The sequence below is a fragment of the Physella acuta genome, unplaced genomic scaffold, assembly GCF_028476545.2.
Source record: "Physella acuta isolate Inbredline_101_S28 unplaced genomic scaffold, ASM2847654v3 ptg000345l, whole genome shotgun sequence".
In the NCBI taxonomy this organism is placed as follows: domain Eukaryota; kingdom Metazoa; phylum Mollusca; class Gastropoda; family Physidae; genus Physella; species Physella acuta.
Genome location: NW_026731864.1, coordinates 392,778 through 418,399, shown reverse-complemented (window position 1 = coordinate 418,399; position 25,622 = coordinate 392,778). Strand labels below are relative to the sequence as shown.

Genomic DNA, 25,622 nt, shown 5'->3' with positions numbered 1-25,622 from the left:
TAGATAATCACCCAATAGACAATCACCCAATAGACAATCGCCCAATAGATAATCACCCAATAGACAATCGCCCAATAGATAATCACCCAATAGACAATCGCCCAATAGATAATCACCCAATAGACAATCGCCCAATAGATAATCACCCAATAGACAATCACCCAAATGACAATCGCCCAATAGATAATCACCCAATAGACAATCACCCAAATGACAATCGCCCAATAGATAATCACCCAATAGACAATCACCCAAATGACAATCACCCAATAGACAATCACCCAATCGACTGCGTTCGATCCCATCTTTTCTCCAGTGTATAACTTGAGTACTGTTTGAGATAGTTGAACGAAATTTCACTTTTAAGTAAAAGATCTACTTTCTTGCCTTCTATAAAAGGTGGAGTAATTTCTGTGGACCAGAAGTAGTAATTTACGCTATTTCCGATTTCTCAAAATACGCATCTGAATTTATAAAGTACTATTACTATTCTGCACTATTATACACAGATTGTTTGGCGTTCACTTGGTGCGCGATTCTATTTTCTACGAGATTCTATTCTATTTTAAAAAGTATAAGTAATTAAAAATCATGTCTATATCCCGTGTTGCCATCCCCCGTAGTGTTATATAAGAATATTCGAGAAAGTTTAGGGGAGATCACTCCCGGTTTATTTTCTTTAAGCTTTGAATGTGAAGTTTGATTTAGGTTCAAGACTATAGCCACTATAGTTGTGGTAGGTTAGTGCTACTTCTAGTAGTGGCGCGAAAACTACTTGAAACAAAACGAGAGTAAGGAGCCCCTCTCAACTTTCTCCATGATTCTTACATAACAGTAGGTGTCGGGCTGGCGATTTCAGTGAAATACAGCTGTAGAAATAGTAGGTTTGTGACAAAGTCGTTTTTTTTTTCAAGAGACACAGAGGCAAAAAGTACTTAGAACATGCAGCTTTATAATAATAGAAAGAAAAATGTGAAATTGTTAACTTTTTTGAGAAACCGAAAATAGAGTAAAGTACCACTTCCGGTTACCGAAGACAGTTCAAGCGTTAATAGAAACCTATGTAGAGGGTTTCGTCCACCTATCGGAGTGATAATCAAACTATCATGTTCACCAGGTAGTGGATTAAAACACCACTTCCGTTTATCGGAACCTGCTCAAAAGTTGTCGGAATTTATAAAACCAGAAATATAGTAAAGTATATTGGAAACCATTAAAAAAACCAAAGTATACAATTTTATTTCTAAAATTTCTTTTACTTAAATAAAACAGTACTCAAGTTATCGTGTTGACTCCAACCGGTTACCGAAAATCGCTCAGAAGTTTTTAATCGAACCGAGGAATACGATCTAATAAGTATATTTGAAATTTAGTCAACCTAACTGTGAAACATTAATCAAAAGTTATCGTGTTCACTGAATGACAAACAGACGTACAGAAATAAAAACATGCAGGCGACATTGCAAATCTGGAATTTCGATTTTTTGCAAAATAACAAATCTCCTTATCCCAGAATGTAAAGATAAATTTGTAGATAAATAAATGAGAAACAAATATAAGTTTATCGTATTTACGTTTATTTAAAGCTGTAAGAAAAAGTGTATATAACGAGTATCAAAATATGTATATGGGTAGAAAACATTTCGTCATGATTGAGTCAAGATTGTGTCATGATTGTTCCACCTGTTTGTATCATGTCGATATATACTTGTCTACTAAGCTAATCTACTTTCAATCTACCATCAATGGTAATAAGATAAACAAAAGGAATAATAAAAATATAAAATAATAATAATACATGTTCGATAAATAGATAATAATGACTTTAGGGGACCATAATACTTTCAAAATCAAATAACTGAACTATGTTCAAACTCAGCCCCAATGTCACGCCTTCAAACATCTTGGTAACCCTAACCATCACACGACTCTCCACAAACCATCACACGACTCTCCACAAACCCTGACGCAACCTTTAATCTGACAAAGTTAGCCTGAAATTGTTGTACATGTTGAACGAGTGAACGGTCGGGTTGTTCTGTGTCTGGTTGGTCGGTGTCTGTTGTTAGTTGTTGGTCTCTCAGTCAGGGCAGACAGCTACACGTTCTAACACTGGGCTTGGCCTATAGGTACAGGGGCACCAGTCACATACCCACTAGGGGGCAGACTCACGCTAGATGCAGACAGAGAGGCAGACTCACGCTAGAGGCAGACACGCGTTTGAGGCAGATACACGCTAGAGGCAGACACACGCTAGAGGCAAACACGCTAGAGGCAGAGGCACGCTAGAGGCAGACACACGCTAGAGGCAGAGACACGCTAGGGACAGACACACGCTGGGGGCAGACACACGCTAGAGGCAGAGACACGCTAGAGGCAGACACACGCTAGAGGCAGACACACGCTAGAGGCAGACACACGCTAGGGACAGACACACGCTAGAGGCAGACAGAGAGGCAGACACACGCTAGGGACAGACACAAGTTTGAGGCAGACACACGCTAGAGGCAGACACACGCTAGGGACAGACACAAGTTTGAGGCAGACACACGCTAGGGGAAGACACACGCTAGAGGCAGACACCCCTAGAAGACGAGAACCATTACAGGCAGACTACTACTAGGGGCAGAGAATCGTCAGGGGCAGACAAGCAGCACTGAGCGTGTGATGGTCTAGTTGCTGCGTGGCTTGGGCTGGGCCAGAAGACTGTCACGTTCATAGAGTTTCGTCTCTTCCCAGTTGGCTGGTGGCCTTCCTACAGGGGGAGATACAAGGCATGAGGCAATGTTAACTTCCTACAGGGGAGATACAAGGCATGAGACAATGTTAACTTCCTACAGGGGAGATACAAGGCATGAGACAATGTTAACTTCCTACAGGGGAGATACAAGGCATGAGACAATGTTAACTTCCTACAGGGGGAGATACAAGGCATGAGACAATGTTAACTTCCTACAGGGGGAGATACAAGGCATGAGGCAATGTTAACTTCCTACAGGGGAGATACAAGGCATGAGACAATGTTAACTTCCTACAGGGGAGATACAAGGCATGAGACAATGTTAACTTCCTACAGGGGAGATACAAGGCATGAGACAATGTTAACTTCCTACAGGGGGAGATACAAGGCATGAGACAATGTTAACTTCCTACAGGGGGAGATACAAGGCATGAGACAATGTTAACTTCCTACAGGGGGGGGGGAGATACAAAGCATGAGGCAATGTTAACTTCCTACAGGGGGAGATACAAAGCATGAGGCAATGTTAACTTCCTACAGGGGAGATACAAAGCATGAGACAATGTTAACTTCCTACAGGGGAGATACAAAGCATGAGGCAATGTTAACTTCCTACAGGGGAGATACAAAGCATGAGGCAATGTTAACTTCCTACAGGGGAGATACAAAGCATGAGGCAATGTTAACTTCCTACAGGGGGGGGGAGATACAAAGCATGAGGCAATGTTAACTTCCTACAGGGGGAGATACAAAGCATGAGACAATGTTAACTTCCTACAGGGGAGATACAAAGCATGAGACAATGTTAACTTCCTACAGGGGAGATACAAAGCATGAGGCAATGTTAACTTCCTACAGGGGGGGGGGAGATACAAAGCATGAGGCAATGTTAACTTCCTACAGGGGGAGATACAAGGCATGAGACAATGTTAACTTTCTACAGGGGAGATACAAAGCATGAGACAATGTTAACTTCCTACAGGGGGAGATACAAGACATGAGGCAATGTTAACTTCCTACAGGGGAGATACAAGACATGGGGCAATGTTAACTTCCTACAGGGGGGGGGAGATACAAAGCATGAGGCAATGTTAACTTCCTACAGGGGGAGATACAAGACATGAGGCAATGTTAACTTCCTACAGGGGGAGATACAAGACATGGGGCATTATAAATCTGTAAACAGCCATACATTCTGCACACAGACATACAATCTACAAACAGCCATACAATCTTCAAACAGTCATACAATCTGCAAACAGCCATACAATCTCCAAACAGCCATACAATCTGCAAGCAGCCATACAATCTGCAAACAGTCATACAATTTTTATACAGTCATACAATCTTCAATCAGCCATACAATCTACAAACAGCCATACAATCTTCAAACAGTCATACAATCTGCAAACAGCCATACAATCTCCAAACAGCCATACAATCTGCAAGCAGCCATACAATCTGCAAACAGTCATACAATTTTTATACAGTCATACAATCTTCAATCAGCCATACAATCTACAAACAGCCATACAATCTACAAACAGCCATACAATCTACAAACAGCCATACAATCTTCAATCAGCCATGCAATCTGCAAACAGCCATACAATCTGCAAACAGCCATACAATCTGCAAACAGCCATACAATCTGCAAGCAGCCATACAATCTTCAATCAGCCATACAATCTTCACACAGCTATACAATCTACAAGCAGCCATAAAACAAAAGTGAGACCCACTGTAGACCGGCTCTAGAAACTCCTGTATGGTCATCTCCTCCACGTCCTTGTACCTGTCCACGTCACTGAAGTCACAGACCGTGTAGAGCTCTGAGTCGTAGAGCACCTCACAGGCGAACTCACGCTTGGCCCACTCCTCGGGTTTTTCTGTTCGACACACACAACACGGCGTTACCATGGACACAAGAGCATGTTTTATATGGGGTGTCTTGAATTAAGGGGGGTGGGGGAATAAAGTTTCATTTGGGCCTAGGCTAAACATGATCCCGGGTTTCTAGTGTGTATAGACACAATAAAATGTTTGAGGCGTTGGGTATTTGACTGTAGCCGGGTACGCCTTAAACTAACACAAACAGCATTTACCCATCTGACTTTATATAATCTTACTAACACAAACAGCATTTACCCATCTGACTTTATATAATCTTACTAACACAAACAGCATTTACCCATCTGACTTTATATAATCTTACTAACACAAACAGCATTTACCCATCTGACTTTATATAATCTTACTAACACAAACAGCATTTACCCATCTGACTTTATATAATCTTACTAACACAAACAGCATTTACCCATCTGACTTTGGGGTTTCGTCCCCGGAGCTTTAGGTGCCAGGATCCCTAGGTCAGTGCTGACGAAGACCACAAGTCCCGACTTGGTGATGGCGAAGCGGCCCTCCTTGAGAGCATCAGCCATATCCTTACGGGTCAGGTCCACTTGGGAGCTCTGTAGCTCCTCAGTGATGGATTTGTCGCTGAAGAACAGTTCCATGTCTTCCTGCTCGGACGTGATGGACATGTCATCAGCTGTAAGAGAAAACATGTCATCAGCTGTAGGATAAAACATGACATGTCATCAGCTGTAGGATAAAACATGTCATCAGCTGTAGGAGAAAACATGTCATCAGCTGTAGGAGAAAACATGACATGTCATCAGCTGTAGGATAAAACATGTCATCAGCTGTAGGATAAAACATGTCATCAGCTGTAGGAGAAAACACGTGATCAGTTGTAGGAGAAAACATGTCATCAGCTGTAGGAGAAAACATGTCATCAGCTGTAGGAGAAAACATGACATGTCATCAGCTGTAGGAGAAAACATGGACATGTCATCAGCTGTAGGTGAAAACATGGACATGTCATCAGCTGTAGGAGAAAACATGACATGTCATCAGCTGTAGGATAAAACATGACATGTCATCAGCTGTAGGAGAAAACATGTCATCAGCTGTAGGAGAAAACATGTCATCAGCTGTAGGAGAAAACATGTCATCAGCTGTAGGATAAAACATGACATGTCATCAGCTGTAGGATAAAACATGTCATCAGCTGTAGGATAAAACATGTCATCAGCTGTAGGAGAAAACACGTGATCAGTTGTAGGAGAAAACATGTCATCAGCTGTAGGAGAAAACATGTCATCAGCTGTAGGAGAAAACATGGACATGTCATCAGCTGTAGGTGAAAACATGGACATGTCATCAGCTGTAGGAGAAAACATGACATGTCATCAGCTGTAGGATAAAACATGACATGTCATCAGCTGTAGGAGAAAACATGTCATCAGCTGTAGGAGAAAACATGTCATCAGCTGTAGGAGAAAACATGTCATCAGCTGTAGGAGAAAACATGTCATCAGCTGTAGGAGAAAACATGGACATGTCATCAGCTGTAGGAGAAAACATGACATGTCATCAGCTGTAGGATAAAACATGGACATGTCATCAGCTGTAGGAGAAAACATGTCATCAGCTGTAGGAGAAAACATGTCATCAGCTGTAGGAGAAAACATGTCACCAGCTGTAGGAGAAAACATGTCACCAGCTGTAGGAGAAAACATGTCATCAGCTGTAGGAGAAAACATGGACATGTCATCAGCTGTAGGAGAAAACATGACATGTCATCAGCTGTAGGATAAAACATGGACATGTCATCAGCTGTAGGAGAAAACATGTCATCAGCTGTAGGAGAAAACATGTCATCAGCTGTAGGAGAAAACATGTCATCAGCTGTAGGAGAAAACATGTCATCAGCTGTAGGAGAAAACATGTCATCAACTGTAGGAGAAAACATGTCATCAGCTGTAGGAGAAAACATGTCATCAGCTGTTGGAGAAAACATGTCATCAGCTGTAGGATAAAACATGGACATGTCATCAGCTGTAGGATAAAACATGACATCAGCTGTAGGATAAAACATGTCATGTCATCAGCTCTAGGATAAAACATGTCATCAGCTGTAGGATAAAATATGTCATCAGCTGTAGGATAAAACATGTCATCAGCTGTAGGATAAAATATGTCATCAGCGGTAGGATAAAATATGTCATCAGCTGTAGGATAAAATATGTCGTGTCATCAGCTGTAGGATAAAACATGTCATGACATCAGCTGTTGAATAATACATTAAAGTCTGTATGTATAATGATAACCGCACCACTCTTGTATTTGAACAGGAACAAACAAAAGTTTCCTTATTGTTAGTGTCAGAATAATTCACTAAAAATTGAAAGAACAGAAATTGAAAGGAACAGAAATTGAAAGGAACAGACATTGAAAAGAACAGAAATTGAAAGGAACAGAAATTGAAAGGAACAGACATTGAAAGGAACAGACATTGAAAGGAACAGAAATTGAAAGGAACAGACATTGAAAGGAACAGACATTGAAAGGAACAGAAATTGAAAGGAACAGAGATTGAAAGGAACAGAAATTGAAAGAACAGAAATTGAAAGGAACAGAAATTGAAAAGAACAGAAATTGAAAGGAACAGAAATTGAAAGGAACAGACATTGAAAGGAACAGAAATTGAAAGAACAAAAATTGAAAGGAACAGAAATTGAAAGGAACAGACATTGAAAGGAACAGACATTGAAAAGAACAGAAATTGAAAGGAACAGAAATTGAAAGGAACAGAAATAGAAAGGAACAGAAATTGAAAAGAACAGAAAATGAAAGGAACAGAAATAATTGAAAGGAACAGAAATTGAAAGGAACAGAAATTGAAAAGAACAGAAATTGAAAAGAACAGAAATTGAAAAGAACAGAAATAGAAAACGCTGACAAAACATCACAACACTTTACCTATTTGATCCGCATCGTCTTTCACTGGAGATTAGAAATATCCATGCTTATACATAATACTCGTTATATATATATATATATATATATATATATATATATGTATATATATATATATATATATATATATATATATATATATATATATATGGATTATTGTGTGTATCCAACTTTTACATGCGTATGTAAATTTTTGAGGGTAGTAATTGAAATGGATTAAAAATATAGTCCTATATACACGAGTGATGAAAGCGTCGCCTCACACCAAGATATACTTCACGCATAAACTAGTCTGTACACTAGTACACTTCTCTCTCGGCGATAGTCCAGATTTTAAACTGCTACATGCACGGGTATCCTATACCATCTTATACTAAGCGACTAATTTGGCTCACCTTTTCGTAAAATATCTTTTAATTTCTTGAAGTCTGAAAAAAAAGTATTGATATGCTTTCACTAACATTTTCAGATGTTCACTTAATTAAACTAAATTAGCAATTTAACAGCAAGTCCGGGAACCCCATTAACCCACTGATCCCCCACCACCCCACCCCTCCACACCCAGCATACCTTTTAATCTGTCTGTGTCGGCACCTGTAGAATAAACAAGTTAATAAAAAGTCTAGTGACAATTTAAGCGCAATTTCCTTAATTAATTTTTTGTGACCGAAAGAAAGGATATTTTTGAAAACTTTCTTCGGCAATATTGTTCTAAATTATGGCAGAAATCGTTTGGTAAATGTTTCAAGTCGCTAAGTGGTCTGGTTGCCGAGATATGGGCAAAAAAACTGCATTTTTTCGAGTTTTTTTTGGCTTTTCCGGGAAATCCAGGAAGGAATTCCTCGGAAATTGCTTAACATATTTGCTTTTGGAACTAGTCCTCGATATTGCTTCGTTGAGGAGGAGATACGACTTAAAGCTGCGGACACACATCCACCCATCACCAGAAATGACGAGTTAATAATAGCAATTGTCCAGTATGGAAATTGCGCTAAAAAGCATTTGGTAAACTCGTCTAAAATAATTGAATTGTTTCACGAGAAGTCGAATTTGTTAAAAAGTTAAATTTTTTAATAAGTACGAAACAAATGACCAGGTAATTTCTGGCTCAAATTTTAAAGTAAACATTTACATACGATCAAAAACAAACTAAAGCATTGAGTTATTAATTAAGGACTTCTATTTTAAGCGCTCGAAAATTTAAGTTTATTATGTAAATATAATGATAAAGTTAATTTGAAAGAACAAGGTTGAATATTGAAAATAAGTGGTGGATAACACAAACAAATATAATGTTCGAACATAAAGCAAAAAAAAAAACTTACCTCCTTCTTTCCAATCTGTAACAATGAATTCAAGACGTTACAGAGATAAGGATAATTAAAAAATAAAGTGCATGTTACACCACATGACAAATACCACCTCACCACCACATGACAAAACCACCCCACCACCACATCACAAAACCACCCCACCACCACATGACAAAACCACCCCACCATCCCATGACAAATACTACCTCACCACCCCATGACAAATACCACCCCACCACCACATGACAAATACCACCCCACCACCACATGACAAAACCACCCCAACACTACATGACAAATACCACCTCACCACCACATGGCAAAACCACCCCAACACCCCATGACAAATACCACCCCACCACCACATGACAAAACCACCCCACCATCCCATGACAAATACCACCTAACCACCACATGACAAATACCACCCCACCACCACATGACAAACCACCCCAACACCACATGACAAATACCACCCCACCACCACATGACAAAACCACCCCACCATCCCATGACAAACACCACCCCAACACCACATGACAAATACCACCTCACCACCACATGACAAATACCACCCATGACATCTGTACATTTGCCACCTATGACAAATGTCATAGGTGCTCCAACTCCCAACCTGAAGGACAACTCCAGCCAACTCTTACCTTACAACATCAGCCAACATTTACCTTACAACTCCAGCCAACTCTTACCTTACAACCCCAGCCAACTCTTGCCTTACAACATCAGCCAACACTTACCTTACAACTCCAGCCAACACTTACCTTACAACATCAGCCAACACTTACCTTACAACTCCAGGCAACACTTACCTTACAACATCAGCCAACATTTACCTTACAACTCCAGCCAACTCTTACCTTACAACATCAGCCAACACTTACCTTACAACATCAACCAACCCTTACCTTACAACTCCAGCCAACTCTTACCTTACAACATCAGCCAACACTTACCTTACAACATCAGCCAACCCTTACCTTACAACATCAGCCAACCCTTACCTTACAACATCAGCCAACCCTTATCTTACAACTTCAGCCAACACTTACCTTACAACTTCAGCCAACACTTACCTTACAACTTCAGCAAACCCTTACCTTACAACTTCAGCAAACACTTACCTTACAACTTCAGCAAACCCTTACCTTACAACATCAGCCAACCCTTACCTTACAACTTCAGCCAACACTTACCTTACAACTTCAGCCAACACTTACCTTACAACATCAGCCAACCCTTACCTTACAACTTCAGCCAACACTTACCTTACAACTTCAGCCAACACTTACCTTACAACTTCAGCAAACCCTTACCTTACAACTTCAGCCAACACTTACCTTACAACTTCAGCCAACACTTATCTTACAACTTCAGCAAACCCTTACCTTACAACTTCAGCAAACCCTTACCTTACAACTTCAGCCAACACTTACCTTACAACTTCAGCCAACACTTACCTTACAACTTCAGCCAACACTTACCTTACAACTTCAGCCAACACTTACCTTACAACTTCAGCCAACACTTACCTTACAACTTCAGCAAACCCTTACCTTACAACATCAGCCAACCCTTACCTTACAACTTCAGCCAACACTTACCTTACAACTTCAGCCAACACTTACCTTACAACATCAGCCAACCCTTACCTTACAACTTCAGCCAACACTTACCTTACAACTTCAGCCAACACTTACCTTACAACTTCAGCAAACCCTTACCTTACAACTTCAGCCAACACTTACCTTACAACTTCAGCCAACACTTATCTTACAACTTCAGCAAACCCTTACCTTACAACTTCAGCAAACCCTTACCTTACAACTTCAGCCAACACTTACCTTACAACTTCAGCCAACACTTACCTTACAACTTCAGCCAACACTTACCTTACAACTTCAGCCAACACTTACCTTACAACTTCAGCCAACACTTACCTTACAACTTCAGCCAACACTTACCTTACAACTTCAGCCAACACTTACCTTACAACATCAGCCAACCCTTACCTTACAACATCAGCCAACCCTTACCTTACAACATCAGCCAACCCTTACCTTACAACATCAGCCAACCCTTACCTTACAACATCAGCCAACTCTTACCTTACAACTTCAGCAAACCCTTATCTTACAACTTCAGCCAACACTTACCTTACAACTTCAGCCAACACTTACCTTACAACTTCAGCAAATACCACCTCACCACCACATGACAAATACCACCTCACCACCACATGACAAATACCACCCATGACATCTGTACATTTACCACCTATGACAAATGTCATAGGTGCTCCAACTCCCAACCTGAAGGACAACTTTAGCCAACCCTTACCTTACAACATCAGCCAACCCTTACCTTACAACATCAGCCAACCCTTACCTTACAACATCAGCCAACCCTTACCTTACAACTTTAGCCAACCCTTACCTTGTGCAATGATCGAAGCTGATCTGGACAGCCTCCCCACACCAACACGTACAGAAGTCGAAGATTCGTCGTCCATTTCTTAAAAACAGACATGTGTTATTTACATAAAAACAAACATTCGTTATTTTCACTTAACTCGATTTACTTTGTTGGTCATTCTTTGACGCCATACCAGTTTTAATTAAACAAATTAAACACGTCACTCAAGTTTTAATTAATTAATTAAACTAAGCAACTTACGTTTTATTAAAATAATTCAAAGACGTCACTTAAATATTTTTTTATAACCTAACGAAGTTAAATTGACTGAACGAAACTGATTACCCTTGAGCATCTGCTGAATATTATCCGATACTGACTGAGACAGCATCTGTGAGTCAACTGTGGATAGAACAAGGTTGCTGTCGTTAGTTGACTCGTACAGATGTGTACACACTAATTCAATATTACATCTACCAGCATTATCAACATTTTCATGCAACACGCTACTTCAGTACTACATCTACCAACATTGTCAACACATTCATACAACACACTACTTCAGTACTACATCTACCAACATTATCAACAAGTTCCTGCAACAAACCCAAACAAGTCCCCGCAACACTGACCTCTCTTTAATCCAAGCTTTCTATCTGGCGTCAATGTACCTGGTGGTGCTAGAATCAAGAAAAATAAATTGTGTGGTCATCTTACAAGAAAAATATCTGAAACCTTTTTGTTATCTTACAAGAAAAATATCTGAAACCTTTTTGTTATCTTACAAGAAAAATATCTGAAACCTTTTTGTCATCTTACAAGAAAAATATCTGTTACCTTTTTTGTTATCTTACAAGAAAAATATCTGTAACCTTTTTGTCATCTTACAAGAAAAATATCTGTAACCTTTTTTGTCATCTTACAAGAAAAATATCTGTAACCTTTTTTGTCATCTTACAAGAAAAATATCTGTAACCTTTTTTGTCATCTTACAAGAAAAATATCTGTAACCTTTTTTGTCATCTTACAAGAAAAATATCTGTAACCTTTTTTGTCATCTTACAAGAAAAATATCTGTAACCTTTTTTGTTATCTTACAAGAAAAATATCTGAAACCTTTTTTGTCATCTTACAAGAAAAATATCTGTAACCTTTTTTGTCATCTTACAAGAAAAATATCTAACATTTTTTGTCATCTTACAAGAAAAATATCTGTAACATTTTTTGTCATCTTACAAGAAAAGTATCTATAAATTTTTTTGTCATCTTACAAGAAAAATATCTGTAACCTTTTTATTTTGTCATCTTACAAGAAAAATATATGTAACATTTTTTGTCATCTAACTTGAACTTAACATATGGACAATTCAAATTTCCTTCAGGTACACAATCTTGATGGCTAACCCATAGGCTAATTTAGTTGGATAATTTATATAGTTGGTCAAATGACGTAGCTAGCTCAAGTAGCCGGAGTCAGTTGAGGTCATCATTGACATGTGTTTACAACACAAAAGCCAATCACATTAGTGGTTACATCTAGCAGTAAAGAAGTGGGCCAGTCCACGGATAATGCCAAATTTAAGGATTATCTTCTGACTCAGGCAATAGAAGAAGGTGCCTATGGGTTTTCTGTCCCTCTACAAAACTCAAAGAATTTATTCAAAGAACTTGATCACAAAAGCAAGCAAGACAGAAACAATGAAACAATAATTACATGAAAGTCCATGTTTTCTGAGTGAAGATGTCTCATCATCGTCGTCTAGCTCTGTACAGAAAAATATTTCATAGCGTTTAAAAAAAAAATTATAATTACATCTATCAAGTTTTTTAAAAAAAATCTAAGCAGCGGGGGTGGGTGGGAGAGTGTAGCTCGCTAGAGTCATTTACTTAAGTGCATTAATAGATTGTATGGCCAGTAGTAAGCCATTCCGATTGTATTTGCCCAATTTCAAGCCATGTACCAATTAGAGCTGGGTGGACTAGAGTCAGGTACTGTCAGAGCTGGGTGGACTAGAGTCAGGTACTGTCAGAGCTGGGTGGACTAGTCAGGTACCATCAGAGCTGGGTGGACTAGAGTCAGGTACCCATCAGAGCTGGGTGGACTAGAGTCAGGTACCATCAGAGCTGGGTGGACTAGTCAGGTACCATCAGAGCTGGGTGGACTAGAGTCAGGTACCATCAGAGCTGGGTGGACTAGAGTCATGTTCTCATCTGAGCTGGGTGGACTAGAGTCAGGTACCCATCAGAGCTGGGTGGACTAGAGTCTGGTAACATCAGAGCTGTGTGGACTAGAGTCAGGTACCATCAGAGCTGGGTGGACTAGAGTCAGGTACCCATCAGAGCTGGGTGGACTAGTCAGGTACCATCAGAGCTGGGTGGACTAGTCAGGTACCATCAGAGCTGGGTGGACTAGAGTCAGGTACCCATCAGAGCTGGGTGGACTAGAGTCAGGTACCATCAGAGCTGGGTGGACTAGAGTCATGTTCTCATCTGAGCTGGGTGGACTAGAGTCAGGTACCCATCAGAGCTGGGTGGATTAGAGTCAGGTAACATCAGAGCTGGGTGGACTAGAGTCAGGTACCATCAGAGCTGGGTGGACTAGAGTCATGTTCTCATCTGAGCTGGGTGGACTAGAGTCAGGTACTGTCAGAGCTGGGTGGACTAGAGTCAGGTACTGTCAGAGCTGGGTGGACTAGTCAGGTACCATCAGAGCTGGGTGGACTAGAGTCAGGTACCCATCAGAGCTGGGTGGACTAGAGTCAGGTACCATCAGAGCTGGGTGGACTAGTCAGGTACCATCAGAGCTGGGTGGACTAGAGTCAGGTACCATCAGAGCTGGGTGGACTAGAGTCATGTTCTCATCTGAGCTGGGTGGACTAGAGTCAGGTACCCATCAGAGCTGGGTGGACTAGAGTCTGGTAACATCAGAGCTGTGTGGACTAGAGTCAGGTACCATCAGAGCTGGGTGGACTAGAGTCAGGTACCCATCAGAGCTGGGTGGACTAGTCAGGTACCATCAGAGCTGGGTGGACTAGTCAGGTACCATCAGAGCTGGGTGGACTAGAGTCAGGTACCCATCAGAGCTGGGTGGACTAGAGTCAGGTACCATCAGAGCTGGGTGGACTAGAGTCATGTTCTCATCTGAGCTGGGTGGACTAGAGTCAGGTACCCATCAGAGCTGGGTGGATTAGAGTCAGGTAACATCAGAGCTGGGTGGACTAGAGTCAGGTACCATCAGAGCTGGGTGGACTAGAGTCAGGTACCCATCAGAGCTGGGTGGACTAGAGTCAGGTACCATCAGAGCTGGGTGGACTAGAGTCAGGTACCATCAGAGCTGGGTGGACTAGAGTCAGGTACCATCAGAGCTGGGTGGACTAGAGTCAGGTACCATCAGAGCTGGGTGGACTAGAGTCATGTTCTCATCAGAGCTGAGTGGACTAGAGTCAGGTACCCATAGTGTTAGGGAGTCTACCAGTCGATGCTAAGGTTAATACTCATCAAGTTATATCAGCTCAACCTCTTTACCCCCGGCTTACATCTCCTCCAATCTCCGCAACTCTCCCTCACTCTCCCCCACTCTCCACCCCTCTCCCCCACTCTCCACCCCTCTCCCCCACTCTCCCCCACTCCCCACCACTCTCCGCCACTCCCCACCACTCTCCCCCACTCTCCCCCACTCTCCACCACTCTCCACCACTCCCCACCCCTCTCCCCCACTCTCCACCACTCTCCACCACTCCCCACCCCTCTCCACCACTCCCCACTACTCTCCACCACTCTCCACCACTCCCCACTACTCTCCCCCACTCTCCCCCACTCTCCGCCACTCTCCCCCACTCTCCGCCACTCTCCCCTACTCTCCCCCACTCTCCCCCACTCTCCCCCACTCTCCGCCACTCTCCCCCACTCTCCACCACTCTCCGCCACTCTCCCCTACTCTCCACCACTTCCCACCACTCTCCCCCACTCTCCCCCACTCTCCCCCACTCTCCGCCACTCTCCCCCACTCTCCACCACTCTCCGCCACTCTCCCCTACTCTCCACCACTTCCCACCACTCTCTCTTACTCTCCACTACTCTCCACCAGCAGAAGTCTCTACCTATGTACAGTGTATTCACTATCAGCTGGCTCAAGTTGAATGTGAATTTGAGCAGAGAACATGGCAACTAGTTACAGATGTGAGCATAGAATAGAACAACTAAACCTAACGCAAACAACATGCAGCCATTATATAGTGAGAGCAGTGAACACTTACCGCTGATAACGTGCAACTGTCCAGAACTAACTGCTCCCCAGTCCAGGTTCGATCTGTCTGTAGACATGGAAAATATACACATGTACATACACAACATATATATATATATATATATGGGAGTGTGTGCATTAATAAATGGATAAGTGTGCTAACATACCTCTAAAGTGCTTCTAATTATTGTTAGGGCTGATGGAATAAATTATGACGATAAGACATGTTTACAATGTTTTAGTTATCACCATATACTCCCATAGACAGGTGTATAGCACAAAGAGAATCTGACCTACTTAATTGGCCCACATAACTGACCCTCAAAACTGACCCACTCAACCGACCCAGCCAGCTGACCCAGATAGCTGCCCTACTGACCTATTTTGTCATCCAACTCAGAAGATGACGTGTCGACGAGCGGCCTTGACTGTTTCTGTTTGACCGAGTCCATGATCTTCGTCACGTCTATAGAGTGGGCACGTTTGTCCAGAACTCGCCTGGCTCGCTGGATCAGCATCTCTTTCACTGTCTTCTGTGCCGAGAACAAGTTCTGCAACACAGATTACAACACTTTATAGAACACCTAACACAGGATTTACACTTCTGACATGTATACTATACATGTCTAGAAAAAAAGTCGCAGCAAGTTAATATAAATGTTCCGCGGGAAAAAAAGTTTTTTTTTCGATACATGTATAGTATACATGTCGCAAGTGTAAAAGGGATGTAGAGTTTAAAGAACATCATCGAAGCAGGCTGGCGAACGAGTTGTTGTTACAACTGAACAAGTTGTCAGATCTAACCGCTAAAAATGTCAGCCTCTCTCTGATGTGGTCGTCTATAGGGTCGTCTGTATTTTTAAGAATGTAAAGTAGGTCATTCAGTTCCTCGAGTCGAAGTCGCCGCAAAAGTTCCTGCAACAAGAAATAAACATCGATCACACGTGGGCTTGTAGAGATTTGAAATGTCATATCCACTTTTTCTTATAGAAGAACGTCAATATCAAATACACAATCTCTGTTTAGAAAATGTTGATACCACATCAAGTTTTAAAAGTAGAGAATTTATCAAAACTTCTTTAACAGACTATGAATGATATAAATTACATTCTGTCGTGTCCAGAATGTGATTGACCTAAATTACCTCCTGTCTAGACGTGTCCAGTATAGGACTGACCTAAATTACCTCCTGTCGTCTGGTCGTGTCCAGTATGGGATTGACCTAAATTATCTCCTGTCGTCTGGTCGTGTCCAGTATGTGATTGACCTAAATTACCTCCTGTCGTCTGGTCGTGTCCAGTATGGGATTGACCTAAATTACCTCCTGTCGTCTGGTCGTGTCCAGTATGGGATTGACCTAAATTACCTCCTGTCGTCTGGTCGTGTCCAGTATGGGATTGACCTAAATTACCTCCTGTCGTCTGGTCGTGTCCAGTATAGGATTGACCTAAATTACCTCCTGTCGTGTCCAGTATGGGATTGACCTAAATTACCTCCTGTCGTCTGGTCGTGTCCAGTATGGGATTGACCTAAATTACCTCCTGTCGTCTGGTCGTGTCCAGTATAGGATTGACCTAAATTACCTCCTGTCGTCTGGTCGTGTCCAGTATGGGATTGACCTAAATTACCTCCTGTCGTCTGGTCGTGTCCAGTATGGGATTGACCTAAATTACCTCCTGTCGTCTGGTCGTGTCCAGTATGGGATTGACCTAAATTACCTCCTGTCGTCTGGTCGTGTCCAGTATGGGATTGACCTAAATTACCTCCTGTCGTCTGGTCGTGTCCAGTATGGGATTGACCTAAATTACCTCCTGTCGTCTGGTCGTGTCCAGTATGGGATTGACCTAAATTACCTCCTGTCGTGTCCAGTATGGGATTGACCTAAATTACCTCCTGTCGTCTGGTCGTGTCCAGTATGGGATTGACCTAAATTACCTCCTGTCGTCTGGTCGTGTCCAGTATAGGATTGACCTAAATTACCTCCTGTCGTGTCCAGTATGGGATTGACCTAAATTACCTCCAGTCGTCTGGTCGTGTCCAGTATGTGATTGACCTAAATTACCTCCTGTCGTCTGGTCGTGTCCAGTATGGGATTGACCTAAATTACCTCCTGTCGTCTGGTCGTGTCCAGTATGGGATTGACCTAAATTACCTCCTGTCGTCTGGTCGTGTCCAGTATGGGATTGACCTAAATTACCTCCTGTCGTCTGGTCGTGTCCAGTATGGGATTGACCTAAATTACCTCCAGTCGTGTCCAGTATGGGATTGACCTAAATTACCTCCTGTCGTCTGGTCGTGTCCAGTATGGGATTGACCTAAATTACCTCCTGTCGTCTGGTCGTGTCCAGTATGGGATTGACCTAAATTACCTCCTGTCGTCTGGTCGTGTCCAGTATTGGATTGACCTAAATTACCTCCAGACGTGTCCAGTATGGGATTGACCTAAATTACCTCCTGTCGTCTGGTCGTGTCCAGTATGGGATTGACCTAAATTACCTCCTGTCGTCTGGTCGTGTCCAGTATGGGATTGACCTAAATTACCTCCAGTCGTGTCCAGTATGGGATTGACCTAAATTACCTCCTGTCTAGACGTGTCCAGTATTAAATTGACCTAAATTACCTCCTGTCGTGTCCAGTATGGGATTGACCTAAATTACCTCCTGTCGTCTGGTCGTGTCCAGTATGGGATTGACCTAAATTACCTCCTGTCGTCTGGTCGTGTCCAGTATGGGATTGACCTAAATTACCTCCTGTCGTCTGGTCGTGTCCAGTATGGGATTGACCTAAATTACCTCCTGTCGTCTGGTCGTGTCCAGTATGGGATTGACCTAAATTACCTCCTGTCGTCTGGTCGTGTCCAGTATGGGATTGACCTAAATTACCTCCTGTCGTCTGGTCGTGTCCAGTATTTGATTGACCTAAATTACCTCCTGTCGTCTGGTCGTGTCCAGTATGGGATTGACCTAAATTACCTCCTGTCGTCTGGTCGTGTCCAGTATGGGATTGACCTAAATTACCTCCTGTCGTCTGGTCGTGTCCAGTATGGGATTGACCTAAATTACCTCCTGTCGTCTGGTCGTGTCCAGTATGGGATTGACCTAAATTACCTCCTGTCGTCTGGTCGTGTCCAGTATAGGACTGACCTAAATTACCTCCTGTCGTCTGGTCGTGTCCAGTATGTGATTGACCTAAATTACCTCCTGTCGTCTGGTCGTGTCCAGTATGGGATTGACCTAAATTACCTCCTGTCTAGACGTGTCCAGTATTGGATTGACCTAAATTACCTCCTGTCGTCTGGTCGTGTCCAGTATGGGATTGACCTAAATTACCTCCTGTCGTCTGGTCGTGTCCAGTATGGGATTGACCTAAATTACCTCCTGTCGTCTGGTCGTGTCCAGTATGGGATTGACCTAAATTACCTCCTGTCGTCTGGTCGTGTCCAGTATGGGATTGACCTAAATTACCTCCTGTCGTCTGGTCGTGTCCAGTATGGGATTGACCTAAATTACCTCCTGTCGTCTGGTCGTGTCCAGTATGGGATTGACCTAAATTACCTCCTGTCGTCTGGTCGTGTCCAGTATAGGATTGACCTAAATTACCTCCAGACGTGTCCAGTATTGGATTGACCTAAATTACCTCCTGTCGTCTAGTCGTGTCCAGTATGGGATTGACCTAAATTACCTCCTGTCGTCTGGTCGTGTCCAGTATGGGATTGACCTAAATTACCTCCTGTCGTCTGGTCGTGTCCAGTATGGGATTGACCTAAATTACCTCCTGTCGTCTGGTCGTGTCCAGTATGGGATTGACCTAAATTACCTCCTGTCGTCTGGTCGTGTCCAGTATGGGATTGACCTAAATTACCTCCTGTCGTCTGGTCGTGTCCAGTATGGGATTGACCTAAATTACCTCCTGTCGTCTGGTCGTGTCCAGTATGGGATTGACCTAAATTACCTCCTGTCGTCTGGTCGTGTCCAGTATGGGATTGACCTAAATTACCTCCTGTCGTCTGGTCGTGTCCAGTATGGGATTGACCTAAATTACCTCCTGTCGTCTGGTCGTGTCCAGTATGGGATTGACCTAAATTACCTCCTGTCGTCTGGTCGTGTCCAGTATGGGATTGACCTAAATTACCTCCTGTCGTCTGGTCGTGTCCAGTATGGGATTGACCTAAATTACCTCCTGTCGTCTGGTCGTGTCCAGTATGGGATTGACCTAAATTACCTCCTGTCGTCTGGTCGTGTCCAGTATGGGATTGACCTAAATTACCTCCTGTCGTCTGGTCGTGTCCAGTATGGGATTGACCTAAATTACCTCCTGTCGTCTAGTCGTGTCCAGTATGGGATTGACCTAAATTACCTCCAGTCGTCTGGTCGTGTCCAGTATGGGATTGACCTAAATTACCTCCTGTCGTCTGGTCGTGTCCAGTATAGGATTGACCTAAATTACCTCCTGTCGTGTCCAGTATGGGATTGACCTAAATTACCTCCTGTCGTCTGGTCGTGTCCAGTATGGGATTGACCTAAATTACCTCCTGTCGTCTGGTCGTGTCCAGTATGGGATTGACCTAAATTACCTCCAGTCGTGTCCAGTATGGGATTGACCTAAATTACCTCCTGTCGTCTGGTCGTGTCCAGTATGTGATTGACCTAAATTACCTCCAGTCGTCTGGTCGTGTCCAGTATGGGATTGACCTAAATTACCTCCTGTCGTCTGGTCGTGTCCAGTATTGGATTGACCTAAATTACCTCCAGTCGTGTCCAGTATGGGATTGACCTAAATTACCTCCTGTCGTCTGGTCGTGTCCAGTATGGGATTGACCTAAATTACCTCCTGTCGTCTGGTCGCGTCCAGTATGGGATTGACCTAAATTACCTCCTGTCGTCTGGTCGCGTCCAGTATGGGATTGACCTAAATTACCTCCTGTCGTCTGGTCGTGTCCAGTATTGGATTGACCTAAATTACCTCCAGTCGTGTCCAGTATGGGATTGACCTAAATTACCTCCTGTCGTCTGGTCGTGTCCAGTATGGGATTGACCTAAATTACCTCCTGTCGTCTGGTCGCGTCCAGTATGGGATTGACCTAAATTACCTCCTGTCGTCTGGTCGTGTCCAGTATGGGATTGACCTAAATTACCTCCAGTCTTGTCCAGTATGGGATTGACCTAAATTACCTCCTGTCGTCTGGTCGTGTCCAGTATGGGATTGACCTAAATTACCTCCAGTCGTGTCCAGTATGGGATTGACCTAAATTACCTCCTGTCGTCTGGTCGTGTCCAGTATGGGATTGACCTAAATTACCTCCTGTCGTCTGGTCGTGTCCAGTATAGGATTGACCTAAATTACCTCCTGTCGTCTGGTCGTGTCCAGTATGTGATTGACCTAAATTACCTCCTGTCGTCTGGTCGTGTCCAGTATGGGATTGACCTAAATTACCTCCTGTCGTCTGGTCGTGTCCAGTATGGGATTGACCTAAATTACCTCCAGTCGTGTCCAGTATGGGATTGACCTAAATTACCTCCTGTCGTCTGGTCGTGTCCAGTATGGGATTGACCTAAATTACCTCCTGTCGTCTGGTCGTGTCCAGTATGGGATTGACCTAAATTACCTCCTGTCGTCTGGTCGTGTCCAGTATGGGATTGACCTAAATTACCTCCAGTCGTGTCCAGTATGGGATTGACCTAAATTACCTCCTGTCGTCTGGTCGTGTCCAGTATGGGATTGACCTAAATTACCTCCAGTCGTGTCCAGTATGGGATTGACCTAAATTACCTCCTGTCGTCTGGTCGTGTCCAGTATGGGATTGACCTAAATTACCTCCTGTCGTCTGGTCGTGTCCAGTATGGGATTGACCTAAATTACCTCCTGTCGTCTGGTCGTGTCCAGTATGGGATTGACCTAAATTACCTCCTGTCGTCTGGTCGTGTCCAGTATGGGATTGACCTAAATTACCTCCTGTCGTCTAGTCGTGTCCAGTATGGGATTGACCTAAATTACCTCCTGTCGTCTGGTCGTGTCCAGTATGGGATTGACCTAAATTACCTCCTGTCGTCTGGTCGTGTCCAGTATGGGATTGACCTAAATTACCTCCTGTCGTCTGGTCGTGTCCAGTATGGGATTGACCTAAATTACCTCCTGTCGTCTGGTCGTGTCCAGTATGGGATTGACCTAAATTACCTCCTGTCGTCTGGTCGTGTCCAGTATTTGATTGACCTAAATTACCTCCTGTCGTCTGGTCGTGTCCAGTATGGGATTGACCTAAATTACCTCCTGTCGTCTGGTCGTGTCCAGTATGGGATTGACCTAAATTACCTCCTGTCGTCTGGTCGTGTCCAGTATTTGATTGACCTAAATTACCTCCTGTCGTCTGGTCGTGTCCAGTATGGGATTGACCTAAATTACCTCCTGTCGTCTGGTCGTGTCCAGTATGGGATTGACCTAAATTACCTCCTGTCGTCTGGTCGTGTCCAGTATGGGATTGACCTAAATTACCTCCTGTCGTCTGGTCGTGTCCAGTATGTGATTGACCTAAATTACCTCCTGTCGTCTGGTCGTGTCCAGTATGGGATTGACCTAAATTACCTCCTGTCGTCTGGTCGTGTCCAGTATGGGATTGACCTAAATTACCTCCTGTCGTCTGGTCGTGTCCAGTATGGGATTGACCTAAATTACCTCCTGTCGTCTGGTCGTGTCCAGTATGGGATTGACCTAAATTACCTCCTGTCGTCTGGTCGTGTCCAGTATGGGATTGACTTTGAGCACGAGTGACCTCCGCCTGGCCATGACCTGCTTGTTGCTCCTCTCTAGCTCCTGCAGGTACTGGATCTTCTCCTGTTGGTACATGTTGCCGTCAACACACCTGCAGACAGTCGGCACAGGTTGGGGTACAGCCAGGTACAGGTCACTGGTCAGCCAGGTACAAGTCACTGGTCAGCCAGGTACAAGTCACTGGTCAGCCAGGTACAAGTCACTGGTCAGTCAGGTACAAGTCACTGGTCAGCCAGGTACAACAAGTCACTGGTCAGCCAGGTACAAGTCACTGGTCAGCCACGTACAAGTCACTGGTCAGCCAGGTACAAGTCACTGGTCAGCGAGGTACAAGTCACTGGTCAGCGAGGTACAAGTCACTGGTCAGCCAGGTACAAGTCACTGGTCAGCCAGGTACAAGTCACTGGTCAGCCAGGTACAAGTCACTGGTCAGCCAGGTACAAGTCACTGGTCAGCCACGTACAACAAGTCACATGACAGCCAGATGTTAGCCGTCAAACAACCCGTGACTTTAAACTATCTGCCATCTGTAGTTGTTCCCTACGTTTTTACCTTTTCTTGTCAGTTACGATCTGTACAAAATTGTTCTAGCTTAGAGTCTTCTATTTGTTGTTCATGTGTTGATCAAAGGTCTACGTCACATATGTGATCAGCTCTAAGCCGTTGCTCACAACAAGATTAACAGTATCGATCTCTCATTACAAGAGTTCACTTACAAAGTTAAATAGCTGTTTTTGTATTTTTAAAGGCTGAACTTTTTGTACTTTTGAAACGCCAGTTACACATTTTAATTTTCTGTTATAAGGACGTCACAATAAATGCCTGTGGACGCCATAAATAAACGTCTGTGGACGCCATAAATAAACGTCTGTGGACGTGATAAACATCTGTGGACGCCATAAATAAACGTCTGTGGACGCCATAAATAAACGTCTGTGGACCCCATAAATAAACGTCTGTGGGCGCCATAAATAAACGTCTGTGGACGCCATAAATAAACGTCTGTGGACGCCATAAATAAACGTCTGTGGGCGCCATAAATAAACGTCTGTGGGCGTGATAAATAAATGTCTGTGGACGCGATAAATAAACAGGACAACTGTGGTACCTGTAAAGACATTGAGCGATGCAGTCGATCGGGTCCGTAGGTCGCACTTCAGTGACATAGCGCAGGCACTGGGGCAGGTACTGTCCAACTGTCTTCTTCAGGAAATGGTTGTAGTGGAAGTCGTCGGATAAGTACTGGAATGAGGGGGGGGGGGGGGGGGGGGGGGAAGATGAGGAATTCCTTTAAGGACGTTTTCTTTTCTTTATAATAACACACCAGACACTCAACTGGCCTTTATAATAACACACCAGACACTCAACTGGCCTTTATAATAGGCTGAAGTAAATATTTACCACACCGTGTCAATGCCGTGTCAATAATAGCTGGGCCAATCCCGAAATTATACTTAACCACAGCTTCGGCAATGTTATAACAGACAGGAATATCATATGCTAGTGTTTCATATGTCACATACACATCATATGCTACTGTTTCATATGTCACATACACATCATATGCTACTGTTTCATATGTGATATACACATCATAGGCTACTGTTTCATATGTCACATACACATCATATGCTACTGTTTCATATGTCACATACACATCATATGCTACTGTTTCATATGTGATATACACATCATAGGCTACTGTTTCATATGTGATATACACATCATATGCTACTGTTTCATATGTGATATACACATCATAGGCTACTGTTTCATATGTGATATACACATCATAGGCTACTGTTTCATATGTGATATACACATCATAGGCTACTGTTTCATATGTGATATACACATCATATGCTACTGTTTCATATGTGATATACACATCATATGCTACTGTTTCATATGTGATATACACATCATAGGCTACTGTTTCATATGTGATATACACATCATAGGCTACTGTTTCATATGTGATATACACATCATAGGCTACTGTTTCATATGTGATATACACATCATAGGCTACTGTTTCATATGTGATATACACATCATAGGCTACTGTTTCATATGTGACATACACATCATATGCTACTGTTTCATATGTGATATACACATCATAGGCTACTGTTTCATATGTGATATACACATCATATGCTACTGTTTCATATGTGATATACACATCATAGGCTACTGTTTCATATGTGATATACACATCATAGGCTACTGTTTCATATGTGATATACACATCATAGGCTACTGTTTCATATGTGATATACACATCATAGGCTACTGTTTCATATGTGATATACACATCATATGCTACTGTTTCATATGTGATATACACATCATAGGCTACTTCTTGTGGGGAAGGCCGTCGGCCACACACATTTTGTGGGGGAGAGTGACCCGTCGGCCACACACTTCTTGTGGGGGAGAGTGACCCGTCGGCCACACACTTCTTGTGGGGGAGAGTGACCCGTCGGCCACACACTTCTTGTCGTGCATATTCCCACGATAAAGGACACACATGTGTCATAACTCTCACTCCAACTACGTTAATTGTAAATTTTGAAAGCAAATTCTATGATATCTTTGACAAAATAAACTCTATTTACTCATTTTAATTGTTATCGCCATTTGTGAATAGATCTTTTATTTGTTATTGTTTCACTGTTTCGGGTTTTAGCCTGTCTGTATGTAGGACTAGACCTTTAGCCGTGATTGTTAGTGTCCTATTATTTTGACGACCGGTCATGTGACTTACTTTGAGAGCGGGAAGTTTGGAGAGACTGTTCGGGTTGGTCTCCATTGGCTCCTATTTGTTTTGGTTCAGTCTTCTACTTCGTTATGGCCACCCTATCCTCCTACTTATGACGTCTACACCGTAGCGCACCACAACACTGAAGCGCACCACTGCACCGTAGCGCACCACTGAACCGAAGCGCACCACAACACTGAAGCGCACCACTACAGCTAAGCGCATCACTTCACGGGGAAAACTACTCTAGAACATTTTTGCTGCGCTCTAGGTTTAGCTATAATACACACATAGTCTAAATCACACATTCAGTTGTGTCAGTGATATGTCAGTGATGTCTCAGTAATGTGTCAGTGATGTGTCAGTGATGTGTCAGTAATGTCTCAGTGATGTGTCAGTGTTGTGCTAGTGTTCTCTGTGTTGCGTCATTGATGTGTAAGTATAGTGTCAGTGATATGTCAATGTTGTGTCAATTGTGTGTCTGTGTTATGTCTGTGTTGTGTCAAGGTTGTGTCAATGATGTGTTAGAACATT

At 43.0% G+C, this 25,622-nt stretch overlaps 1 protein-coding gene across 1 annotated transcript; it reads right to left on the bottom strand.

Annotated features, from left to right (window-relative positions):
- Positions 1 to 1,560: 1,560 nt before the first annotated feature.
- On the bottom strand, positions 1,561 to 25,191 carry LOC131941072 (uncharacterized). The gene is made up of 17 exons (XM_059300057.1): positions 25,095 to 25,191; positions 23,433 to 23,566; positions 22,274 to 22,415; positions 16,364 to 16,474; positions 15,939 to 16,110; positions 15,570 to 15,626; positions 13,028 to 13,078; positions 11,946 to 11,993; positions 11,659 to 11,715; positions 11,335 to 11,412; positions 8,893 to 8,907; positions 8,138 to 8,161; positions 7,963 to 7,995; positions 7,571 to 7,594; positions 5,061 to 5,294; positions 4,483 to 4,629; positions 1,561 to 2,755 (listed from the first exon to the last, which is right to left on the bottom strand). Exons 1-17 carry the CDS (start codon positions 25,137 to 25,139, stop codon positions 2,673 to 2,675), a joined length of 1,455 nt encoding a protein of 484 aa, XP_059156040.1. The 5' UTR covers positions 25,140 to 25,191; the 3' UTR covers positions 1,561 to 2,672.
- Positions 25,192 to 25,622: the final 431 nt, after the last annotated feature.